This window comes from Miniopterus schreibersii (assembly GCF_964146895.1).
Source record: "Miniopterus schreibersii genome assembly, chromosome: 3".
NCBI lineage: Eukaryota > Metazoa > Chordata > Mammalia > Chiroptera > Miniopteridae > Miniopterus > Miniopterus schreibersii.
The window spans coordinates 13,109,542-13,133,053 of record NC_138103.1 but is presented as its reverse complement, the minus strand read 5'-3'; the positions used below and the strand labels follow the sequence as shown (position 1 = coordinate 13,133,053).

Genomic DNA, 23,512 nt, shown 5'->3' with positions numbered 1-23,512 from the left:
CCATTGAAGCCCAGCAGCCTGCTCCCCTCACCTGTGACCTCCCAGTTTCTGAGTACCAGTTTGTAACTTGTGGCCATGAAGCGTCTTCAGGAAGCCCCCCTGCTCCATGAATATGTATCACACTGTGTGCTTAGCAGCTATTTGGGGAGGGGAGATGGGGGAAGTGCCACAGCTTTCAGGAGTTCTTCAAACAGACCCATGCATATGATGAACTGCAAGCTTGTGTGCGCCCCAAACTCATGTTGAAGCCCTAACCTCCAATGTGTTGGTATTAGGAGGTGGGCCTTTGGTTTAAAGTTAGGTGAGGTTGTGAGGGTGGTGCCCTCCTGATGGGGTTGGCACTCATGACAAGAGGAAGAGACCAGAGCACCCTCCCCACATGCTCACACAGTGAGATGGCAGCGTCTACAAGCCAGGCCCTCCCCAGGAACCCAATGCGCCAGCACCTTGACCTTGAGAAATAATGTCTGTTTATAAGCCACCCAGTCTAAGGTATTTATCAGCAGCCCAGGCAGACTAAGACATGTCATAACCATAGTAGCCCGTGCCTCCTAAGAAACCAGTCCAAAACTTGGCTTAAAACAACAACCAGTTATTGCTTATTGTGAAAAAATAACTTTCTCATTATTCTAGGGTCAACTGGGTGATTCTGTTGATCTGGGCTGGGGTCAGCGATTTCTTGGGCTGGGCTGGGAGAGCCACAGCTGAGGAAGTAGTTCTGTTTCACGCCTTCCCTGTGGCCCCAAGGATTTTTTTTTTCATTGTCATGGGGGTATCTACTATCTTTGCCCGACATCCAGTGCCTCTTTTAGTAACTGCCCTGTCTGAGGTTGGGTCCTCCTAGCAGCAGAACCTGAGACAAGGGTGTGAGGGCAAGTAGTATATTTGGGAGGTGCCCCAGGAATCCCTGGGTGGGAAGCAGGGAAGTGAGGCGAGAAGGGAAGGCAGCCTGTGCATGGTACATTAGGGAGCAGCTCCCCACTGCGGGCAGCCAGTCTCACCTCGCTGGGGTCCCCAGGAGAGTAGAGCACGCCGGTGCCACCCATAGGCGGGGGAGGGGTAGCCTGCATGTTTACCAGCCTGTACTCATTTGGCATGGGCTGAGGGCTGCTCCTGGGGGCTAACTCGCACTTCCAGCCTGCTCTGCACAGGGGCCAAGTACGCTCGAGGTAGCCATTGGAGAGAAAATTGAAGTTTCATGCATCCAGATGCCCTTTGTGGTAGTGAGTGTCTAGGGAAGGTGGGCAGGGCTCAAGAGCAGAAACCACAAGCCACCTTCATATTACTTTGGAGCAGTACCTCTTCCCCATTCCCCAGCCCGTGGTTTGGCTGACACCATCCCTTCCCTGCAAGTCCAGGTGGCATCAGTGAATGGTTCAGAGACAGGTATATGTCCCAGTTGGCCAGTCAAAGCTCACCCTGGAACATCGGCTGGAACGAGGGGAAAGAAACTCTCCACTGGGATTATCCAGCTTCCAGGGTGTGGCCACATGGAGGAGGGAAGGAAAACCAACATGGAGAGCTGAACCCCTCATTTGAGCCCCTAGATCCAGCTATACTTGAAGCCAGTGTCATTCTTGGAGTTCCCAATTAAGTGGACCAATAAATCCTTATTTTTGTTTGAGGCAGATTGTGTTAGATTTTGGGGTCTCCGGCGACCCAAAGAGTCTGGCACTCATAGTGCCGTTCCAGGAGAGGCACATTTTGGACTCAGGCATTTGTGGAGCTTAGATGGGTCATGGAGCAGGAAGCAGAAAAATGCCTGAGATTCCAATACCTGCCTTTGGTGGTATGGGGACACGCGTGATACAGACATACAAAGAGCTAGTCATGAAGCTTCCGGATTGCGGGCTGGGGATTAACATGGTCTGGTTAAGGCAGTGCAAGGATCCCCTCCCCGCCTGGTGATAGTAATGGCGTGTGGATCGGAAGTCCAGATGCCTGATTTGGAACCCTGGGAGTTCAGTGTGCTGGACAGTTACCTGGTGACACAGAGCTCAGCTGCTGGGTTCTCTTTATAAAATGTTAGCATCGGGAAAGACTCCAGGAAAAAAGGTCCAATTCCAGAGCCAATGTGTGGGCAATGGAAGCAGAAGTCAAGCATGATGCCACAGCTTTCAACAGATTCTCAGAGAGATCTGTCTCAGAAAAACCTTGGCTCCAGAAAACTCTTAAGCCAGAGGTTTCAGATTGTGCTTTCTGGGGACCCCCATTCCTCAGAAGTACCCTGGGGGGGGGCACAAAGGGAAGGGAGGGAAGTGGGCTGGGGAGAAGTTTGAAAGCCACAGCTGCCTCTGATGTCCCTGAGGGTTACCCAGCGCCTTTCCTTCCTGCCCTTTCCGGCTCCTTTCCGGCCCTGCCCAAACCCCCACACCAGTGCCCTGAGACCCTCCACAGAGACCCCAGAGGTCTGCCTTTGATGCAAGCCCTGGCCTCGGAGGAAGATCTGGTCCCAGAGGCAGTCTCTGGACCCCAGGGAGCCCTGGCATGCTCTGTTCTCTCCAGACTCAAATCCCAGGGGCTTCTGGGGAAGTGATTCTGTGGAGACATCAGCAGTGACCCGTCACCTGCCCCAGGGAGCTCTATCTTTCTCAACACATCATATCGCTGAGTCAGTTGGCTGTTCCTTTGAGAGCCCTCATTCAGCCCAGCGAAACCCAGGGAAAGGCCACAGGGAATGAGTGAGTGCACTGTACCGAGGCAGGCAGGGCTGCTCCTCTCCCTCAATTAGATGTATTGGGCAGGGCTGGGTAACAGAAGCTGGTGTGGACAGGTGGCCCTAACACTGTCCCACTAAGGAGCCCCACCTCCTCTGCTCCCCAAGTGACGGTCCTTGGCCTCCTGATTCAAAACAAGGGAGCCTTTTCAGGATTGCATGGTGTGGCAGCCAGCACCCCTGCTGAGCTGAGCCCAAGGGAGCTCCTGGGAAGGACAGGTGTTGCCCTGGAAAAGGCCCTCCCCTTCCTGACGTCAGGACTGTGGCTGTCCTCAGATGCAACGCTGGGACTTGGGTAAAACTCCAGGGGACAGGGCAGAGTGGCCCAGGAAGATGGACATCAGGACCCTCACCTTCAGGGATACCTGGCAAGTAGAATTCAGGAACCTACCCCCAAGATTCCAAGTCGGCAGCACTGAGTGGGCCCCAGGGATCTGCATTTAATACCCTGGATAAATGCCACATAGATGTTTATGTGCTGCACGCGTATGCAGTAACTTGAATATGTCCCCTCAAATTCACACCCTCCCAGAGCCTCCTAATGTGGCCTTATTTGGAACCAGGGTCTTTGCAGATGTAATTAGTTAAGGATCCAGATGAGGTCACACTGGATTAGGGTAGTGTCCTAACAAGACAGGAAACAGGGGAGAGGGCATGGGGATGGAGGCAGAGGTAGGAATGCTGTGGCCACCTGCCCAGGAACGGCAGGAGCCACTAGAAGCTGGACGAGGCAAGCAGGATCCTCCCCTAGAGCCTGTTGACAGTGATTTCAGACTCCTGGCCTCCAAAACTGGGAGAGAATCAATTTCTGTTGCTTTTATGCCGCCTAGTTTGTGGCAATTTGTTACAGCATCCCCAGGAAACTAACACATCTGTGCTTTATATATTAAAAATGTGTCCTCTCTGGCTGTTTTGACTCAGTGGTTGAAGCGTCGGCCAAAGGACCAAAGAGTCTCGGGTTTGATTCCCGGTCAAGGGCACACACCTCAGTTGCAGGTTCCCTGTCCCTGTCGGGGCGCATGCAAGAGGCAACCAATCGATGTGTCTCTCACATCGATGTTTCTCTCCCCCCCGCCCCCTCCCTTCCACTCTTCCTAGAAATCAATGGAGAAAATGTCCTCAGGTGAGGATTTTTTTTAAAAGTGCCCCCCCCACCAGGGACCAGTTTGCATACCCTGAGGGTGATGCAAACTGTGTTGAGAAGGCTCCAGAGTCTTAGAAACAACAGCTGGGTAATTCTTGAACAAGCCGAGGAGAACCTCCAGGGTTTTAGGAAGTAGACAGTAGACGTATGTCCAAATCTAAAACATTTAATGCTTCTGGTGGAGCAAATATCAGGCCCACAGAAACCCCATGTTTTACTGGCCAAAACAGACTGTTTGGAAAAGAATTACACTATTCTCATTGAACAATTGGTGTTACAGTGGGGAAACCCAGGGAGTGAAGGGTAGGGGAAAAGTCTCACACTCCCCTTATGTCAACCTGTGGAGAGAACAGTCTCTAGCTGGTTGAGGAACACACCATCGCCACTCCAAATGGTGCTGTTCCGGGTGAATGGATTTGCCCCCAAAACGCAAGCAGTTTCTGAAAGGGTAAGTCAGAGGGAAGCAATATCCTGACACCTACTTTTCCCCCTGATATACCCAGCACTGAGCCTTCTGTCCCATGAAAAACAGTGACGGGCATCCTCAGGAAGGAGTCTGCAATCTTTGGATGAGAAACATTAAATAACCAGAATAACCGCTGACTTTTCTGTGACCTGGGTGCTGGGCTGTGGACTTCACAGCCCTGTTTTATTTCATCCCACGATGACCCAATGAATGAGGTAGGCACTGCTATCACCATTTCACAGATGAGGCAACTGAGGCACAGAGAGGTTAAGTCACCTCCTGGAGGTGACAACTAGATTTGAACCCCACCCTGTCTGAATTTTAAGACCCAGGGTCTGGGCAGGTCCTATTACAAGAGGGTTGTTTCTGTCCTGACCACAACAGGTTAATGGACAAGTTGGAGAAAAAAGCCATGCCAGCCCGGCCAGGGTGGCTCAGAGGTTGAGCATCAATCTATGATCCAGGAGGGCACGGTTCGATTCCCGGTCAGGGCACATGCCCGGGGCTGGGGGCTCGATCCCCAGCAGGGGGCGCGCAGGAGGCAGCCGATCAATGACTCACCATTGATGTTTCTATCTCTCTCTCTCCTCCCTTCCTCTCTCTGAAATCAATAAAGGCATATTTAATTAAAAAAAAAAAAAAAAAAAAAAGGCCAAGGAGCTTCCAGCTCTGGACCCAGGGAAATTCAGAAGCCAACAGCTTGGCAGACCTTTCTTGGATTTTTAATTCCAAGCCTCTCAAAGGTAAGAAGATGGCATATTGATTGATGATGTTCCAATGTGGGCCCCAGAGACCTTCAGCACAGGAGAACCGTAGCAGACACCAGACCATCTGTTGCTTCTCTGGCCTAGCACCCCTTGTCTTGGGTGACTGGTCCTCCCCCATACCATTGTCGCTTCTGGAGGGAATGCCAGTCACAGAACCCCATCCCCTTGGCCCGGACATCCACAGGAGTGAGCGTGCAACTTGTGCAGGGCCAGTCCGAGCCCTCTGTGGGCTTTGAAATGGAGAGTGCCTCTCTCAGCCTTAGGGATGGTGAACCCTGTGGCTGTAGGCTAGGGGGTGCTGGCAGCCACTTCCACCAGGTAGGGGAGAGGATGAGCCCGGTGTGCGAAGAGATGCAGAGCCCAGAGACATGGGTAAAGCCGAGAGGGAGAGGGGGGAGCCCTGGAGGGGGAAACTGCGTGGGCCTCGGGCCCCTTGCTCCACATGTAAAAGCTGGACTGCTGATGGCAGACCCTGGTCTCTGGAGTCAGCAGATCCAGATTCCAGTTCTCAAAAGCCACTTCTAACCCCAAGTCAAGGAAAGGCTTCTCCCTCCCTCACTGGGTGCTAGTCCTACACAATAAGTGCCCAGGGATTGCTAGGGCGGCTTACCCCAAAATCCTTCCAGGATAACACGTAGTTTTTAGAGGCAAGCTAGAAATTCATCCTAAAGATAGTTTATAGGATCACAAATTGCTCTCTGCAATAAGTGCCTGGTCGCATAGGAGCAATTGGTCTGAGGATGTCTCTAGTCTCCCTTCCTGTCTCTCTCCCTCACAAGTGCACACACACAGCTTGATGCAGGATGCAGTTTTAGATTTTGTTCCTATACCTGAGAAGCAAACGGAAAACTACAGAGGTGGACAAGGCTCCCTCCATTCAGGAGGAAGAGTGTCTCCTTCCCCCTGCTCCAGGTTTGGGGGATTGAGGCTGAGGTCGGTAGGGAGTAAGCTTGTTCTTCTTGCCCCATGGTGCCAAGCCTGCAGGGAGGCAACGATCCCCACGGTCATAAACCCACCCTTTGGGCAAGGCCCAGTGACTCTGGGCGTTGGCCAGAGACCACCCCCAATGGTAAGCAAGGTTATGAGATAACAGTAACGCTGAGCCTCTAGGACCCGGGCTGGAGCCCAGGCTGCCTGCCAAGTCATTTCAATGAGGTCTCTCCCAGGCAGACAACGCAAGTGAGTGACATGGGCTAGGGGTGGGTCTAGAGAGAGGGGTGGGGACTGGCGGAGCCCTTCCAGGGTAACAACTGTGCTTGTTGCCTTTACGTGGCAATGGTGGCCCTGTTTTGCCAATATTCCCAAATGCCTAAGGGAAACCAAAAATCCTGATTTCTGGGTGAAATGCCCCAATTTTTAAATCACTCTATAGGCAAAAAAAAAAACACCACTAAAGGCAGGCCAGATCAGGCTATAGGCTGCCATTTGGTGACCTGTTGTCTTTTTGGAGGCCCAGGAAAGGAAAAGAGAAATGTCCCCAGGCCCGAGGATATACAAAACTCTCCCATGCAGGACTCTGGGCCAGTTACCTGTGCCCGTGAATGGTTACCTTTTATGTGGGTCTCCATAACTTATAACCAAAAAATTCATAATAAAAGAGCTCCCAGGAGAGAAAGTAACCTCCAGAGGAGCCATCTCATCACAGCCTGAAACTTAACAGTAGCCCTGCACCTTCCCACCCTCTTCAAGTTAGGGCTGGTCAGGGGGAGGTTTTCCCAGCCAAGTGCTAGGAAAATGGACTTCAAGTCCAGGGTGCAAAGCCTGTAACTCATATAATTGCTCACAGTACTGGTCTTAGAACACAGGGCATTGCTATGGAATCAGATGCTGTGGTGAACACCTGTCATTTCTGCTTGTCCAATATTCTTTCCTCCTCTTCTTGGGGGGGGGGCCTACTATTCCTAGAGGCCCCTTGTGCTTTTTAGGCCAGGTGGTTGGCTCCAGGGATAAGCGTGGGGTCCAGGCTGGCCAATCACTGTACCCACCCCCTTCCCACTCAGTGACTGGTCCAGATTGGACACAGAACCCTGCTGGCCAGTGTTCTTCATTTCCCTGGCAACCTTGATTGGTTCAGGGACCAGCATGGGACCTGGGCAGCCGGATCAGACTCAATTCTGGGAGGTTGGAGGAACTTTGGGAGAAGGAAGTTCTCTTCTGGAGCTGAGCTGGGAGGAAAGAGGGAAGGAGTCTCGTGGCAATGCAGAAGGCACCTGAGAAGGAGGCTATCCCAGGGAAGGCAGAGGCGGGAGTAAAGGGGGCTGAGCTCCTGACATCCCTGAGCCGCCAGACCAGGCAGACCTGAAGGCGGTCCACCCACTCCTTGGCTTTTCCTTACACCAAGCACAAAGGAGATGGTCCTGACTTAGAGGGTCCCACCACACTCAGGCCACGAGCTGGATCATTGCTGTCAGCTCCAGACACCCTGACTTCAGCAGCGTCCAGACCTGGGCTGTGGCCCCCATGGTCCCAGGTGATGCAGCAAGCTGGCTTCTGGCTGTAGACACTTGAGGACACGGTAGGCGAGTGGGCTGCCCTGCAGGGCTCAGGCCTGGCTATCTGGAGACCAGGGAGCTGCTGTGGGACTGGCCGGAGGAGGAGGTGGTGGCGCTGAGGTGGGAGAAACGGCTGGTGCAGGATTCCAGGCTGGACATGGAGCCCCTAGGGAAGAAAGGCATATCATAAATATTGCATTCTGATGGAGACACAGCCCTGGGGCTCACACACAACAGAGGAAAAGCCGGTGATGCTGCAAATGAGGCCCGAGGGCTCTTTCCACAGGCTGGTAAACACCCCAGGCGCAGAGGGAAAGCGAGTGAGGCCAAGATGAGAAATGAAGATCCACCCATTTCCCTGCACCCCCTATGGCCAAGCAGAGCCCAACCTGCCACAAACCATTCAGGAGTTTCCCTGAACCAGGGACTCATCATAGCCCAGAGGGCATCCCACTCCCAGGGAGTCCCCAGCCCCATCTCCAGCCTCACCTCTCACCTCCTTTCAGCTCCTCTGACACCCACCTCTCCTGTCTTGGGATATTTGCATGTCTGTGCCTCCTGCCAGAAGCCTTTCTCTCCTGCCCACTTTATCTAGTTAACTCCCACTCCAAACTTCAGAGTAGAACCATCCAGAGTGTTCTGTGATGATGGATACATATCTGTTCTGCCCATCACAGCAGCCTTTGGCCACATGGGGCTACTGGGCACTTCAAATGTGGCTATTGAGACTGAGGAACTGATTTTTTTTTTTTTAATTTCATTCCACTCTAATAGCCAAGTTTAAAAGTGCTACCTGTGGCTAATAATTGGGTTGGACAGTGCAGCTTTAGGGCCTGACTATTCAAAGTGTGGTCCAGGAACCAGCAGCACTGTTTTCTGGAGATTGTTCAAGCATACACTCTTGGGCTGCATTTTGACAAGCCCTCCAGGTGATTTGTGGGCACACCACCTAGATCTCAACTCCAATATCACCTCCCAGACACTTCCCTCTCACCTCACTCACCCTGTGCCAGGCCCCCTGCTCTGTCTTGTCTGATTGCTATGACTAGGACTTACGATACTATATTGAATAAAAGTGGTGAAAGTGGGCATCCTTGTCTTATCTCTGATATTAGAGGAAAGGCTTTCTGCTTTTCACCATTGAATATGAGGTTAGCTGTGGGTTTGTCATATATAGTCTTTATTATGTTGGGGTATAATCCTTCTATACTCACTTTGTTAAAAGTTTGTATCATAAATAGATGTTGAATTTTCACAAATGCTTTTCTGCATCTATTGAGGTGATCATATGATTTTTATCCTTGGTTTTATTAATGTGGTATATCAGGTTGATTGGTTTGAGGATATTGAACCATCCTTGATTCCCTGGGATAAATCTCACTTGATCATGGTATATGATCCTTTTAATGTATTGTTGAATTTGGGTTGCTAATATTTTGTTAAGAATTTGTGCATCGATGTTCATCAGGAATATTTTCCTGTAATTCTCTCTCTCTCTCTCTCTCTCTCTCTTTGTAGTGTCCTTGTCTGGTTTTGGAATCAAGGTAATTCTGTCCTTGTAGAATGAGCTTGGAAGTGTTCCTTCCTCTTCAATTTTTTTGAAACAGTTTGAGAAGGATAGGAATTATTTCTTCTTTAAATGTTTGATACAATTCACCTGTAAAGCTATCTGGTCCTGAACTTTTGTTTGTTGAGAATTGTTTTGATTACTGCTAAAATTTTGTTGCTAGTAATTGGACTATTCAGATTTTCTGTTTCTTCCTGGTTAAGTCTTAAAAGGTTGTATGTTTCTAGAAATTTATCCATTTCTTTTAAGCTGTCCAATTTGTTGGCATTTAATTGTTTGTAATATCCTTGAATGATACTTTTTTTTTTTTTGATCCACTCATTCATGCATTTATTGCTTGATTCTTTTTTTTTTTTAATTTTTTTTTTTTTTACTTTTTAAATTTATCTTTATTGTTGAGAGTATTACAGGTATACCATTTTCCCCCGCAACTGACCCTCTCCACTGCGCTCCCACCCCCTCCCCAGGCCTTCGCCCCGTTATTAACTGTGTCCATGGGTTATGCTTATATGCATATAACTTCTTTGGTTAATCTCTTCTCACCCTCCACCCCCCTTCCCTCTTTCCTCTGAAATATGATCGTCTGTTGCATGTGTCAATGTCTCTGGATCTATTTAGTTCATCAGATTCTTTTGTTCATTAGCTTCTTCTTAAAGACGACCCCTCAACTTTTCCTGTAGTGCTGGTCTGGTGGTGATGAACTCCTTTAGCTTTTCCTTATCTGTGAAGCTCTTTATTTGACCTTCAATTCTAAATGATAGCTTTGCTGGATAGAGCAGTCTTGGTTGTAGTTCCATGTTTTTCATCACTTTGAATATTTCTTGCCACTCCCTTCTGGCCTGCAAGGTTTCTGTTGAGAAATCAGCTGACAGTCGTATGGGTGCTCCCTTGTAGGTAACTAATTGCTTTTCTCTTGGTGCTTTTAAGATTCTCTCTTTGTCTTTAACCTTTGGCATTTTAATTATGATGGGTATTGCTGTGGGCCTCTTTGGGTTCCTCTTCTTTGGGACCCTCTGTGCTTCCTGGACTTGAAAGTCGATTTCTTTCCCCAGGTAGGGCAAGTTTTCTGTAATTATTTTTTCAAATAGGTTTTTAATTCCTTGGTCTCTTTCTGCCTCTTCTGGCACCCCAATAATACAAATGTTGGGCCTCTTGAAGTTGTCCCAGAGGCTCCTTATACTATTTTCATATTTCTGGATTCTTATTTCTTTTTGCTCTTCGGGTTGGGTGTTTTTTGTTTCCTCATGTTCCAAATTGCTCATTTGATTCTCAGCGTCCTCTACTCTACTGTTGATTCCCTGTAAATTATTCTTCATTTCAGTTCCTGTAGCCTTCATATCAAATTGGTACTTTATTATGTTATCAATTTTCTCAGTTATTTCCCTAACCATTTGCTTAAACATCCTTATAAACAAAATTCTGAACTCTGTATCTGTTAGCTTGCTTGGATCTATTTCATTTAGTTCCTCTTCTAGAGATTTCTTCTGTTCTTTACTTTGTGACATGTTTCTTTGCCTCCACATTTTGGCTGCTTCCAGGTGTTTGTTTCTAGGTATTAGGTAGAGCTGCTATGTGTCCTGGAATTTGTAGAGTGGCTTTGTGTAGTAGGTGTCCTGTAGGGTCCAGTGGCTCAGCCTCCCCAGCCACCTGAGCTGGGCCTTCTAGGTGCTCCCCTGTGTGGACTGTGTGCACTGTCCTGTTGTAGTTGAGCCTTGGTTGCTGCTGGCGTCCCTGGGAGGAACTGACCCCCAGGCCAATCAGCTGTGAGGACCAGCTGCAACTACAGCCAAAGAGCTGCTGTTCTTGGAACACCCCTATGGAGCAGGATTTACTTCAGTGGAGCTTTGGTGTTCACCAGATGCTCCCCTTGAGTGTCACTCTTGGATGTGGTAGGGTTGTAATCCAGCGGGGTCGAGTCTGACCACCAGGTGCACTGTCTCTGGGGCCTCCCGGGAGGTGCAAAGTCAGCCTGTGCCAGTGCCTTGCCCAGGGCCACCCAGCATGAGCTACACAGCAAACTGTAGTTGGCTGCTACTTGTGCTGGGCTTGGAGGAGCCCAGGAGAGGCCAAGCTATGAGCCAGTGCAGCTGCCACTAGTGCCAGGCCTGGGGCCGCTTATCAAGCCGTATGGGGCACGCTGCTGCTTGGTTGAGAGATTTTAGGAAAGTCCTAAGCATGAGGCTCCAGAGGCCACTTGCACAGAAAAGCCCCTGGAAATGGCCTGGATGAGCTGCAGGTGGGGAGGGGCGGGGCCTCCGGGAATCACGGGGCGGGGCCGAAAGTGTGCGTCAGGTGCTGGCGATTCAAACATGGCGCCTGACTGCCGGGTGTGTGCGGGAGGATTTGCCAAAGGAGCAACGGCCTCTGCCAGCCCTTCTGCCTGGGAGGAAGCCGCCCCTCCACCTCTCGCCCGGATCTCAGGCAGGTTAGTTCCTCCCCGAGTGTCCCAGGTCCTTTCAGGCTGCTGCCCGGCGCTGGGCTCAGAGGGAGCGTCCGAGTGAGTCCGTGCGCGGGCCCTTTAGGAGGAGCTGCTGGGGCTCCCGCAGCCTCCGCGACCCTCAGCCACAGTCCCCGCTGGTTTCACAGCCCGAAGTTGTGGGGACGTCTCTTCCAGGCCCTGGAGCCCTGGACTGGGGGCCTGCTGTGGGGCTGGGACCCCTCCCTCCTCCGGGAAACCTCCCCCGCCGAGATGTCCCTCCCCCGTTTAACCCGCGGCCGCGTCTCCAATTCAGCCCCGATCCGCCCGCGTCTCCGCCCCTCCTACCCTCTCGGTGCTTCTTCAGCTCCCTGGTTGTAGGGCTTCTGTTCAGCCAGATTTCAGGAGGCTCTGAGTGATGGTGGTTCTTGTTTTAGTTGTAATTTTGATGTGGTTGCGGGGGCGGCGGGTGCAGCTGTGACCTACGCCGCCATCTCGTTTTTCCTCCTGAATGATCCTTTGTATTTCTGTGGGGTTGGTAGTAACTTCTCCTCTTTCCTTTCTGATTTTATTTATTTGGGCACTCTGTCTCTTTTTCTTGATGAATCTGGTTAAAGTTTTGTCAATTTTGTATATATCTTCAAAGAAACAGCTCTTATTTTCTTTGATCTTACCCATTATTTTTTAATTTTTGTCTCTACTTTATTTCTACTCTGATCCTTATTACATCCTTCCTTCTACTTACTTTGGGTTTTGTTTGTTCTTTTTCTAGTTCCCTTGGGTGCAAAGTTAGTCTACTTACTTGGGGTTTTTCTTGTTTTGTTTTTTTTTATATAGGCCTGTATAGCTATGAACTTCTCTCTTAGAACTACTTGTGATGCATGCCATAGGTTTTGGAAAGCTGGGGCTTCAATCTCATTTGTGTCTAGGTACTTTTTTTATTTCCTGTTCTACTTCCTCTTCAACCCATTGGTTGTTCAGTAGCATGTTGTGTCATCTCCACATGTTTGTGTTTTTTCCAGTTTTCTTCTTGTAGTTAAGTTCTAGTTTTCATACCATTGTGGTCAGAAAAGATGCTTAATATGATTTTAATCTTCCTGAATTTATTGAGACTTATTCTGTGGCCTAATATATGATCAGTCGTGCAGAATGTTCCATTTGCACTTGAAAAGAATGTGTTTTCTGGAGTGTTTTTGGATAAAATGTTCTATAATGATTAAGTCAACCTGGTCTAATGTGATGTTTAAGGCCATTGTTTCCTTATTGATTTTCTGCATGAATTATCTATTGATGTATGCGGGGTATTAAAGCCCCCTACTATTATTGTATTACTGCAAATTTCTCCCTTTATGTCTGTTAATGTTTGCTTTATATGCTGGAGGAGTAAATACTTACGATTGTTATAGCCTCTCCTTTGATTGACCCCTTTATAGTTACGCAATGTCCTTCTTTGTCTCTTTTTAGTCTTAGTTTTTAAGTCTATTTTATCTGATATGAGCATTACTACCCCAGTTTTCTTTTCATTTATGTAATGTCTTTTTCTATCCCTTCACTTTTGGTTTGTGTGTCTTTTGATCAGAAGTGAGTCACTTGTAGGCAGCATACAGATGGGCCCTGTTTTGTTTTGTTTGTTTGTTTTTAACCCACACCCGAGGACATGGTTAAAGAGAGAGAGAGACAGAGAGGAAAGAGAGCGAGAGAGAAGAGAGAGAAACATCGATGTGAAAGAGAAACACCGAAACATCAAAACATCGATTGGTTGCCTTCCACATGTGCCCCAGCTGGGGATCGCACCCGCAACCCAAGTAATTATTGATGGATACATATTTGTTGCCATTTTGTTCATTGTTTTTTGGTTGTTTTTGTAGTTATTCTTTGTTCCTGTCTTCTTCTCTTGATTTCTTACCTTTTGGTTGGCTGGTTTTCTTTAGTGTTTTGTTTAATTTCTCTTAATTTTTTGTGTATTTTTAATAGGTTTTTGGTTTGTGGTTTCCATGAGGTTCATATATATCCACCTATATCAGGCTGTAAATACATTTTTACTCCTTGCTTTACACTTTGTTTTTGACATCAGATTTGAGATCATTTTGTTTTGTGTGTTTCCAACCATTCATTGTAGTTATAGTTAATTTTGCTACTTTTTTCTTTTAACATTCGTACTAACTTTTTAAGTGGCTGATTTGCTTTGTTTATTATAAATCTGCTATTACCTGTGAGATTTTTTTTCTTTCATGTATTTTCTTATGTCTGGTAATGGCCTTTTCTGCTGAAAAAAGACATTTAAACATTTCTTGTAAAGACGGTTTAGTGGAGATGAACTCCTTTAGTTTTTGTCTTGGAAACTCTATCTCTTCTTAATTCTGAATGATAACCTTGCCAGCTAGAGTATTCTAAGTGGTAGGTTTCTTTATTTCTGCATTTTAGATATGTGCTGCCACTTCCTTTTTGCCTGTAAAGTTTCTGCAGAGAAATCAGCTGATGGCTTTGTGGGGTTTCCCTTTTATGTGAATACTTGTTTATCTCTCTCTGCCTTCAAGATTGGCTTTTAGCCTGGCCAGGCGTAGCTCAGCAGATGAGCGTCGACCTAGGATCCAGGTGATCGGGGTTCAATTCCCGGTCAGGGCACATGCCCGGGTTGCGGGCTCAATCCCCAGTCGGGAGAGTGCAGGAGGCAGCCAATCAATGACTCTCATCATTGATGTTTCTATCTCTCTCTCTCCCTCTCCTTTCCTCTCTGAAATCAATAAAGATATATTTATAAATAAATTAATTTAAAAATTTTAAAAAAGATTGTCTTTTAACTTTTGCCATTTTAATTACAATATGTCTTTGGTGTGGGCATCCTTGAGTTCATCTTGTTTGGAATTCTCTGTGCTTCCTGGACCTAGATGTCTGCTTCCTTCCCCAGATTAGGAAAGTTTTCAGCCATTATTTCCTCAAATAAACTTTCTGCCCCTTTCCTGCTCTCTCTCGTCCTACTGGGATTCCCTATAATGTGAATTTTAATGTGTTGGATGTTGTCCCAGAGGTCCTCACATCATTTTCATTTCTCTTATTCTTTTTCTTTTTGCCATTCTGATTGGGTTATTTCTATTCTATCTTCTAGGTCACTAGATCATTTTTCCGTATTATCTAATCTGCTGCTGATTCATTCCAATGGATTTTAAATTTCAGTTATTGTATTCTTCAGCTCTGATTGGTTCTTTATTATATTTTCTATCTCTTTGTTGAACTTCTCTCTGAGTTCCTCTATTCTACTCTCCAGTTTGGGGAGCATCTTTATGACCATTTCTTTGAATTATCAGGCAAATTACTTATCTCTGCTTGATTATGTTTTTTTCTGTGTTTTTTTTTTCCTTGTTCTTTCATTTGTGACATATTCCTCTATTTTCTCGTTTTGTTTGAATTTTTGTGTTTGTTCCTATGAATTAGATGAGATAGCAGTCTCTCCCAATCTTGAAAAAGTGACCTTGTATATAAGTGACCTCTGTGTAGGCTGTGTACCGGGTGGGTTAGAGTTGGGGCAGGTGTATGCGGTGCCTGTAGTGCTAGCTGACTAACTGGGAGGAGCAGGTTGGGCAGGATGGCCTGTTTTGCTCCTGCATGTGTGGTGCCTTCCTGTTGGTCTGGCTATCTGCAGCTGGAATGGGGTCCAAGTGGGGCAGCCCCATGCATGTGCTGCTGTGCCCTGTTGGTCCCACCAGAGCAAGCGCCAGAGAGGGTGGCACTCTGCTGTTTCAGTTGTCAATGGCAGGAGCAGGGCCCAGGCTGGGCACCCAAGCGCCCTGTGGGAACTACTAGAGCAAGCTCCACAGATGGGGCACCCAGTGCACACATGTGTGCATGGTGGTGCATGGTTGTTCCAGTTGCCTGTGCCCGGAGTGGGGTCTAGGCTGTGCAGCCCAGTGCATGCACACCACAACATCCTGTTGGTCCTGCCTGAGCTGGCTCCAGGCAGGGTGGCTGCTGTGTGTGTGGCAATGCCATGTAGACCTGGTTGTGTACGTGTGCCACAGCACCCTGTTGGTGCTCCTGGAAGGAGCTCCAGAGCAGGGTGGCCAGAAAAGCACTGCAGCACCCTTGCCTTGCAGGTCGGCTAGAACACCTGGATAAAACTCCCACCAGTGCTAGGTGGAGGGGGCATGTAAACAATAGTGCTCACCAGCACCTCGAATCTGAAAGAGTTCCCCCAGATGCCAGGGAGCTCTCGTGTTTCCCAAACCTCTAAATGATCTCTCTTCTTCTCTGTTGTGTAGAAGTTGTTCAATCAGCCCTCAGTTGTCTCTCAGGAGGAATTGCTCTAAATGTAGGTGATTTTCCAATGTGTTTGTGGGAGGTAGCGAGTTCAGCGTCCTCCTACGCCATCATCTTGGACCCGAGTCTAAAGCATTATTTTTAGACAGAAACTAACAGGTACTTCATGAAACAATGCAAAATCACATTCATTTTTAAAATATAAAACACAAGGCCTTAAAGAAGCTGCCTGCTCCACCTCCTCGCCCTCTACTTTACTTCTGCTATTGAGTGCTCACTGAAGGCCCAGGTGAAGGGCAGGCTTCCTCCAACCATTTTATCTCATGGCAATCTGCAACCTTGGGGCTCCAGTGGTCCTGAGGCTGAGAGAGGTGAAGTGACTCCTCTAAGGTCACACCGCAACCAGGACTCCCTGTCTCTCTGAAAGCATCTCTTGGGAAGAGTTATCTGCGAGGCACTATTCTAGACTGTTCTAGAATAGTTCAAACCCTGCTTTATGGAATTCTAGACATGAGAAGAGGTCCAAATAGCAGGACTTAGGCTCCCACAACCAATCAATCTGGTATGTTGGGCTTCTGTCCAGAATTTCATTTGAGAGGAAGGTTCTGCAGCCGAGGCAGAATTTGGACATCGTGAACAATTTCTCACACTCAGGTGCTGAACCACTGGAAATGTTTAACAGTACCAGTGTCCCACCCCTGGAGAAGCTGAGAGGCAAGTAGGAGAGGTGAATGCAATGCCCCAGCCTGGCCTGGAGGGGAGTTGGGGGCCCTTTCTGCCCAGGCCCCGTCTCCTAGCCCCTCGTACCTGAAGTCCTCAGACGCCAGCACCTCATAGTAGTACAGGAGTTTGCACCTGGGGCCAGGGCTGTGCAGAGCCGTCAGGACGTCCTCCACTACATTGCCAGGGGGGCCATGCATTTGCCACTGGAGCAGGTAGATGCCTGGCCACCGGGTCACATGGGAGCCCTGAAACAGCAGCCACTCTGAGGCTCTGGTCCTCCCGGGAACTAAGCCCCCTTCTCAACCAGCCCACGAGCAAGTCCTTCCTCTAAGAGCCTCCCAAAGCCATCCTTGCTCCCCTTGCACTGTTACCCCCATATCCCTGGCAGCTGAGAGTCTCCCTCTGAATCTGGGGAGGGGGCAAGGCCTGGGGGTGCGGCTGCAGGGCAGCAGAGGTGTGGTTTGCTTAACTGCCTGGATTTTGTTGGACTTTTATTCTGTTGAGTGGGCTTTGCACACTGAGGAGTCTGGAGAGGGATTTGGGAAGGGGAGCTCACAGGTGGTTGGAGCTTGTTGAGAACCAAGAGAAAACAATAAAGGTGGTGGTTAGCTGTTGTAAGAAGAGCAACTTCAGGGAAGGACTGAGGTGTTCAGTGGGACCCCAGAGGGTGCTGGTGTGCTAGACTCCCCATGAAACCTTCAGTAACATCTGCAGTGCTTGCCAGTGCATGTGTGTGTGTGTGTGTGTGTGTGTGTGAGCATGTGAGCATGTCTGAGCATGTGTAAGTGCATGTGTGTGTGTATGCATATATGTGTGTGTGTCTATGTGAGTGAGTGTGTGTATGTGGGGGGGTGAGTGTGTGTTTGGGGGCCTGTGATGTTCGACCTGCAAGCACTGGCCTCATGGAGGACATGAGGTCAGCAGGAGTGGCTCATGTTTGGGGCCAGGTCCGAGTTCTGTTTGCAAACCTCGTTTCTGTGCTGGGCCTGTTCTGGAACCTGTGCATTAGCAATAACCAGGGAAGGGGGAGGGGCACAGACCCCACATCCAGGGGTTCTGAGTCAGCCCCCAGGCTGGGGCCTGGAAACCTGAGTCTTTGGCACAATCCCAGGGGATTCTGAGGCTGGGGTCCTAAGGTCCAGGTCCTAGATCTGCTAGGATGTCTTTTTCTCCCACTGTCCCACAGGTCCCTAAGGCCGAGGACTGTTTGTCCACTGCTGTGCCCCCAGAACCCTTGCACACAGTGGACACTCAGTCCTGCATGATGAATGAATAAATGAACCAAGGAATTCGAACCTGGATGCTCTCCCCTTCCCGGCAGACGAGGGGGGCCTCCACGCAGCTGTAGTCTGCGCCCAGGGCCCCCCTTCTGTCCATCAGCTGCCCGCTGGTCCTGGGCCCGGGCTCACAGGGGCCCGGCTTGGGTGCCTGCTTGGCGTAGTACAGGCTGAACACCACATCCCCTCGCAGGATGTCGAAGTCCCAGGTGATGACTGACTCCGCCTCCTGAATCTCTACCACAACCTGCATGGGGACAGGCAAGGTCTGAGCAGGGACCCCCTCTCTATCTGAAATGACTAGGAGGTCCCACCTGCCTTGGGGGCTGACTTACAGCCACTGACTGACAGAGAGGAGGGTACATGAGGCTGGCAGGGCCAGTCTGTCGGGCTCTGCCTGCCCAGCGCTCCCCACAGGCCCGGCTGGGATGGACTGTGGCTAAAATAGCCTCCTAGCTTAGATTCCTGCCCACATCCTTCCTGCCCACACCTCTCCTTACAGGTTTCTGCTGAGAGCTTGCCCTCAGCAAATCGCTAGCATGAGAACCCTCGTTTCAGGCTCTGCTCTGGGGGACCCTGACCTATACCGACACTCCAGCCCTGTGGGCCCTCCCTGGCAGGGGGCCCAGCACCTCATGGGGGGTCCCGCGGAACACGCTGGCCGACTGGTAGGTCTCTCTCCACTGGTGCAGCTGATCTGCGTGCTCCTGTTCCTCTTCTGTCAGATAGAGGGACTTGGGGACCAGCCCTCCTTCGGGGACATTACACTGGGGGACAAAGACAAAGGTGGCAGGTCAGGGCCCAGCCAGGCCTGGCTGGCCCACAGAAGGGTGCTCTGTGATCCCTGAAACCACACTTATAGCAGCAGTCTCTTAGTGAGCTGGGCACTGAGCTTCCTTGACCCCATTTAACACCTGAACCACAGCAACACAGTGGGACCATTATTCTTCCCATTTCACAGAGGAGAAAGCCGAGGCTCAGAGAAGGAAGGCAGCAGAGCTCGTGCGGCAGAAAGTGGTTGAGCCTTTGTTATCAGGCTCTCAGGCGCAAGCTCCTTGCCACTACACTGGTCTTGCAGGCCCATTTGCTAAATATAAGTCATGTAGACATAGTGCAACAAGTGGAAAAAACAGGTGAGCTTGGCAAAATTCTTATGAAATCTGTTATTTTACCCCAAAATCATGCCAGTGTGCTAGTTGGTATTTCTGCTAGAGAAGGCAGAGGGGCCTGCCCTCCCACAGCCAGATGAGATAAGACAGCTGTGACCAGGGTCACCCCTGCCTATCATCTCACCCCATGGGGGGGCAATAAAAGGATAGGGCTAGGGCCACCTCCCCTGGAAGCAGTTGCCCAGTCATCCCATGCTCTGTGGTTACGAGTTGGGGAAAAACCCTTTGGGTATACGGCTCTGGGGTCCAGGCCTCTGGGACATTTGAGTCACATCTCCCTGTAGCAGAGGGTGTAAAAGGTAAACTCTGACCACATCCTAGCAGCCTAGACTTGGATGGGGAATACAGGGTGGGTAAGCCTTTGACTGGCCTGGTCGCTGGGCTTCAGGACACTCCGTCTCGCTCACTGTGTTTGAGAGAACCAAGGCTGCCCTCCTTCAGAGAGGAGCCACCGTGTTTTGGGGCAGCTTCTAAAACAAGCCCTGCCCAGCACCCCGGGGTCCTGCGGGCCACAGCCTGCCCCTCCCCCGCCGGGCGCCAGCAGCCTCACCATGCACTCTCCCCCGAGGAAGTCGGGGATCAGTTCTCTATCCAGGTAGTCCACGAGGCCTCCAGGGCCCTGGTAGTTGCTGCCACTGTAGATGAGGAACTTCTGCCTGGTGTTCTCATTGATGAAGGGGCTGATCTGAAATGGGGGGGAAGAGGCAAGATGGAAAGTTGTTTCTTTATTGAGGTATAATTCGCATACCACAGAATTAACCACCTTAAAGGAAACGATTTAGTGGCTTTTAGCTCATTCCTTATGTTGTGCGACTGTCACCTCTAATTCCAAGACATTTTCATCTCCCCAAAAGGACACCCCACACCCATTAGCAGTCACTCCCCCTCCCCCTCTCCCCCCAGCCCCTGGAAACCACCAGTGTGCTTTCTGTCTCTGTAGTTTTGCCTGTTCTGCACATTTTGTATAAATGGATAGGGTGTGAGGCCTTTTGCGTCTGGCTTCTTTCATTTAGCGTGATGTTTTCGTGGTACATCTGCGTGGAGCATTATCCATGCCTCCTTTTTATGGCTGAATACTATTCCACTCTATGAATGGCCACGTTTTGTTTATTCCAGATGGAATTTCAACACTGAGCTCTGAGCTGCATGTCTGTCAGGTTTTTCACAACATCCTCAGTGCTGGTGTGGTGTCTGATTCAATAAATAGGTGGAGAGGGAGGGAAGGAGGGAGGGAGGGAGGGAGGGAGGGAGGGAGGGAGGGAGGGAGGGAGGGAAAGACTGAGGCATGTAGCCTGGCAGGACACAGGCCAATTCAGCAAGGAATGTTATAGGCAAAAGACCAACTGGGGACTGGGATCCCACCTGTGTGGTCACTCTGCTTCAGCCCCCACCCGGGAGGCAGTCCCCTGCTCCATCTGTGTGGCCAATGGAGAGGGGCGGCAGCAGGAGATGGGAGGTGGGTACCTCTCCTCCCACCTCAGTGCCCTGGGAGCCACAGCCCCCCCCCTCACCCTTTTCCAGCTCTCATGGGCTCTGGTAGCAAGGCTGTCCCCCCCTTGTGTCCCTCCAGCCCTGGGCTGGTCAGGGCTTACTGCAGTGACTAGTCTCTAGGGGCCTCTCCATCCCGCCCCACCTCTGCGAAGAGTTCCTTTGTGTCATCCCACCACCACCGCCCCATTCGCACCTTCTAGCCAGGACCCCAACTGACTGGCTTCCACCCCTACCCAATGTATACCCGCTTAGGAAAACTCTAAACAGCAAAAGGACCGTAATTTTTATAAAGATCATGATATTTCGGGATAAAAAGCTTTAGTAGCAGATCCTATCTGTCTCTCCCACCGATCCTGCTCCTCAGCCTGGCTCTGACTTAGTCACAGAAGCCAGAGAAATTTCTGCCCCAGAAGTCTGCTCACATCTTCTCCTGCTGACAATCCTCTAAGGCTCCCTAATGCCCCAGTACAAGGTCCCACCATTGCCACAGCCTAGACCAGGCAGGCACTGGTCCCTGAGCATCTGTCTTCCCAGCCTCCTCAGGGCAGCCAGCATTTTTGCTCCAGTCCCCTGGACTGGCTTTTCCTTTCCTCTAAAGAGCAGTCCTGCCTCTGGGCCTTTGCCCATGCTGTGCAGGTTGCCTGCCATACCCTTCCCTCTGCCCCTCCCTGCATGACTCCTGCTTCTTCCTCAGGTCTCAGCTACAGGTTGTCTTCTCAGTGGGACCTTCCTCAGTTCCCCAATCTAAATTATGCCCCTGCGTGAACCCCTGCCTGGCTTAGTCTCTCCAAGAAAACTGAATGTCCTCTTGCCCTCATCACAGGGAACCACAAAGCATTTACTTGTGTAGGGTTATCTGGTTTCTCTCCCCTCCCCCCCCCCCATGAAAGTTGGTGACAGGGCACAGTGGCTGGCTTGTGTACTCCGAATCTCCAGGGCCTGGGGATGTGCCTGACACATAATAGGTGTTTAGTAAAACATTGAGTCCATTTAACTTTCAACTCTTGAATCTCTATCCTGATCAAACCTCTACTTACAGCAGCACTTCTCAGGCTTTTGTGGGCACTGAACACACAGACACACACACACACACACACACACACACACACACACGTACACCCTGTCACTGGGTAAAATGCTAACTCTGAGTCTGTAGAATTGGGAGAGGCCTCAGTGCAGTGATTCTAAACTGCAAGTGACAACCTGTCAACTTGTGAAATCAATTTAGTTGTATCTAGTTTACTGTGTGTGTGTGTGTGTGTGTGTGTGTGTGTGTGTGTGTGTACGTGCATGCATGTGCTGGGCTGCAACATAAAGTGCATTTCTTACGGTGGATGGTGGGCAAAATGTTTTAACATCCCTATAGCACAGGGTCCCAGCACCCCTCAGAACCAGCCCGCAGGAGTCCCGGCAAGCCTGGGGAATTCTGAGTGTGACTCTGGCGGCCACAAAGCAAGAAAAACGGATACATAAAATGTGCTCTATCCATACAGTGGACTGTTATTCAGACACAAGAAGAAATGAAGTACTGGGATATACTACACTGTGGATGAGCCTGACATCATTATGCTAAGAGAGAGAAATCAGACTCAAGAAACCTCATGCTGTTTGATTCCATTTATATGAAATATCTAGAATATGTAAATCCATAGAGACACAAAGTAGGTTCACAGTTGCCAGGAGCTGAGGGGGTGTTTGGGGGGGAGGCGACTGCTAATGGTTTCCTTTCAGGGTAATGAAAATGTTCTAGAATTAGGTGGTGGTGATGGTTGCACAACTGTGAATGCACTAAAAATCACTGAATTGTGCGCTTTAAAGGGGTGAACTTTATGGCATATGACTTAGAAGAAATGGCACAGGACAAGCAGGCAGGGCCGCCCACAGAGGGCCCCCCTCCCATCTCAGGCCCTGCTCTTACCAGCGTCCAGAGCACAGGGAAGACTCGGGGGGCGCGCACGATGAGCAGCCGGCCCAGCGTCTCCGGGTAGTTGTCCTCCACCACCTCGATCATCCGCAGGAGGGCCTTCACCCCCGGCCGCCACAGGTGCCGCATGTTGAGCCCTTCCAGGTCCACCAGGCAGGTCCAGGAGCTGTGGTAGACACGGTCCCCCTCACTCCACCTTGTTCTGCCGCCTCTCAGGGCCCCCAACGCCCCCTTGCAGGGACCCAGGGGCTGACAGGGACGGACAGAGAGGCTCAGTGAGGCAGGGCTGGGAGCAAAGGGGCAGGAGCCATAGGCCACTCTTGGATCCTGCCACCATGGCCCTATAGCAAAGAGGCTCAGAGCGTGGACTCTGAGGCTGAGCACCTGAATTCAAGTGTCACCTTCACCCTTGAGCTGTGTGACATGGGCAACTTCCTCCTGACATCAGGACAGTGGCAATGACAGTAACAGTCCTCAGCTTAAGCAACTGTTGTTAGGGTTAAATGAGATGATATATGTAAAGATCTCTGCAAGGACAGGCACATAGCACCCACTCAGGAAAAGCTAGTTATTACTACTGATTGTTGAAAAGACGCTGATGATGAAACAGAGTGTAATGCTAAGAGCGCACACTCCCAGGTTCAAATCCCAGCTTTGCCACCTGCTGTGTGGCCTTGACCAAGTTACTTAACCTCTCTGTGCCTCCATTTCATAAGTACTAATTCATTAGGGAAATGACCATTTGAGTGCTGTGCTCGTCCCTGGGAGCCCCTCTGTCCCAGCTTCCTTCCCTTCACCCTGCCGTACCTCTGTCACTCCCTGTGACACCGTCACCTGAGCCATCTGAGATGAATTCTGCCTCTGCCCAGGACCCCTAATTGACTGATTCCCCACCTCATCCCAGTATATATCTCCTTAGGAAAGCACCAAACAGCAAAAGAACGTAATTTTCACAAGGGTCAGGATAATTTGGGATAAAAGCTTAGCAGCAGGTCCTGTCTGTTCTTCCTTCCTAGGCTGTGATAAGAATGTTGAGCCCTTCCAGGGTGCTGAGTCAAGGTGCTGAGAAAAGTACCTGCTACATGGGAAGCTCTAGACACATGCAT

General features: G+C 49.9%; 1 protein-coding gene across 1 annotated transcript in view; it reads right to left on the bottom strand.

Annotated features, from left to right (window-relative positions):
* Positions 1-4,011: 4,011 nt before the first annotated feature.
* SEC14L5 (SEC14 like lipid binding 5) overlaps positions 4,012-23,512 on the bottom strand; it is a 47,645-nt gene continuing 28,144 nt past the window's right edge. Inside the window, exons 11-16 of the mRNA XM_081133525.1 lie at positions 22,401-22,572; positions 19,542-19,676; positions 18,455-18,589; positions 17,842-18,069; positions 16,630-16,790; positions 4,012-7,751 (exon numbers count right to left, since the gene is read on the bottom strand). Of these exons, the coding sequence (XP_080989651.1) occupies positions 7,646-7,751; positions 16,630-16,790; positions 17,842-18,069; positions 18,455-18,589; positions 19,542-19,676; positions 22,401-22,572 (937 nt within the window). The 3' untranslated portion in view covers positions 4,012-7,645. The remainder of the gene's footprint in view (positions 7,752-16,629; positions 16,791-17,841; positions 18,070-18,454; positions 18,590-19,541; positions 19,677-22,400; positions 22,573-23,512) is intronic.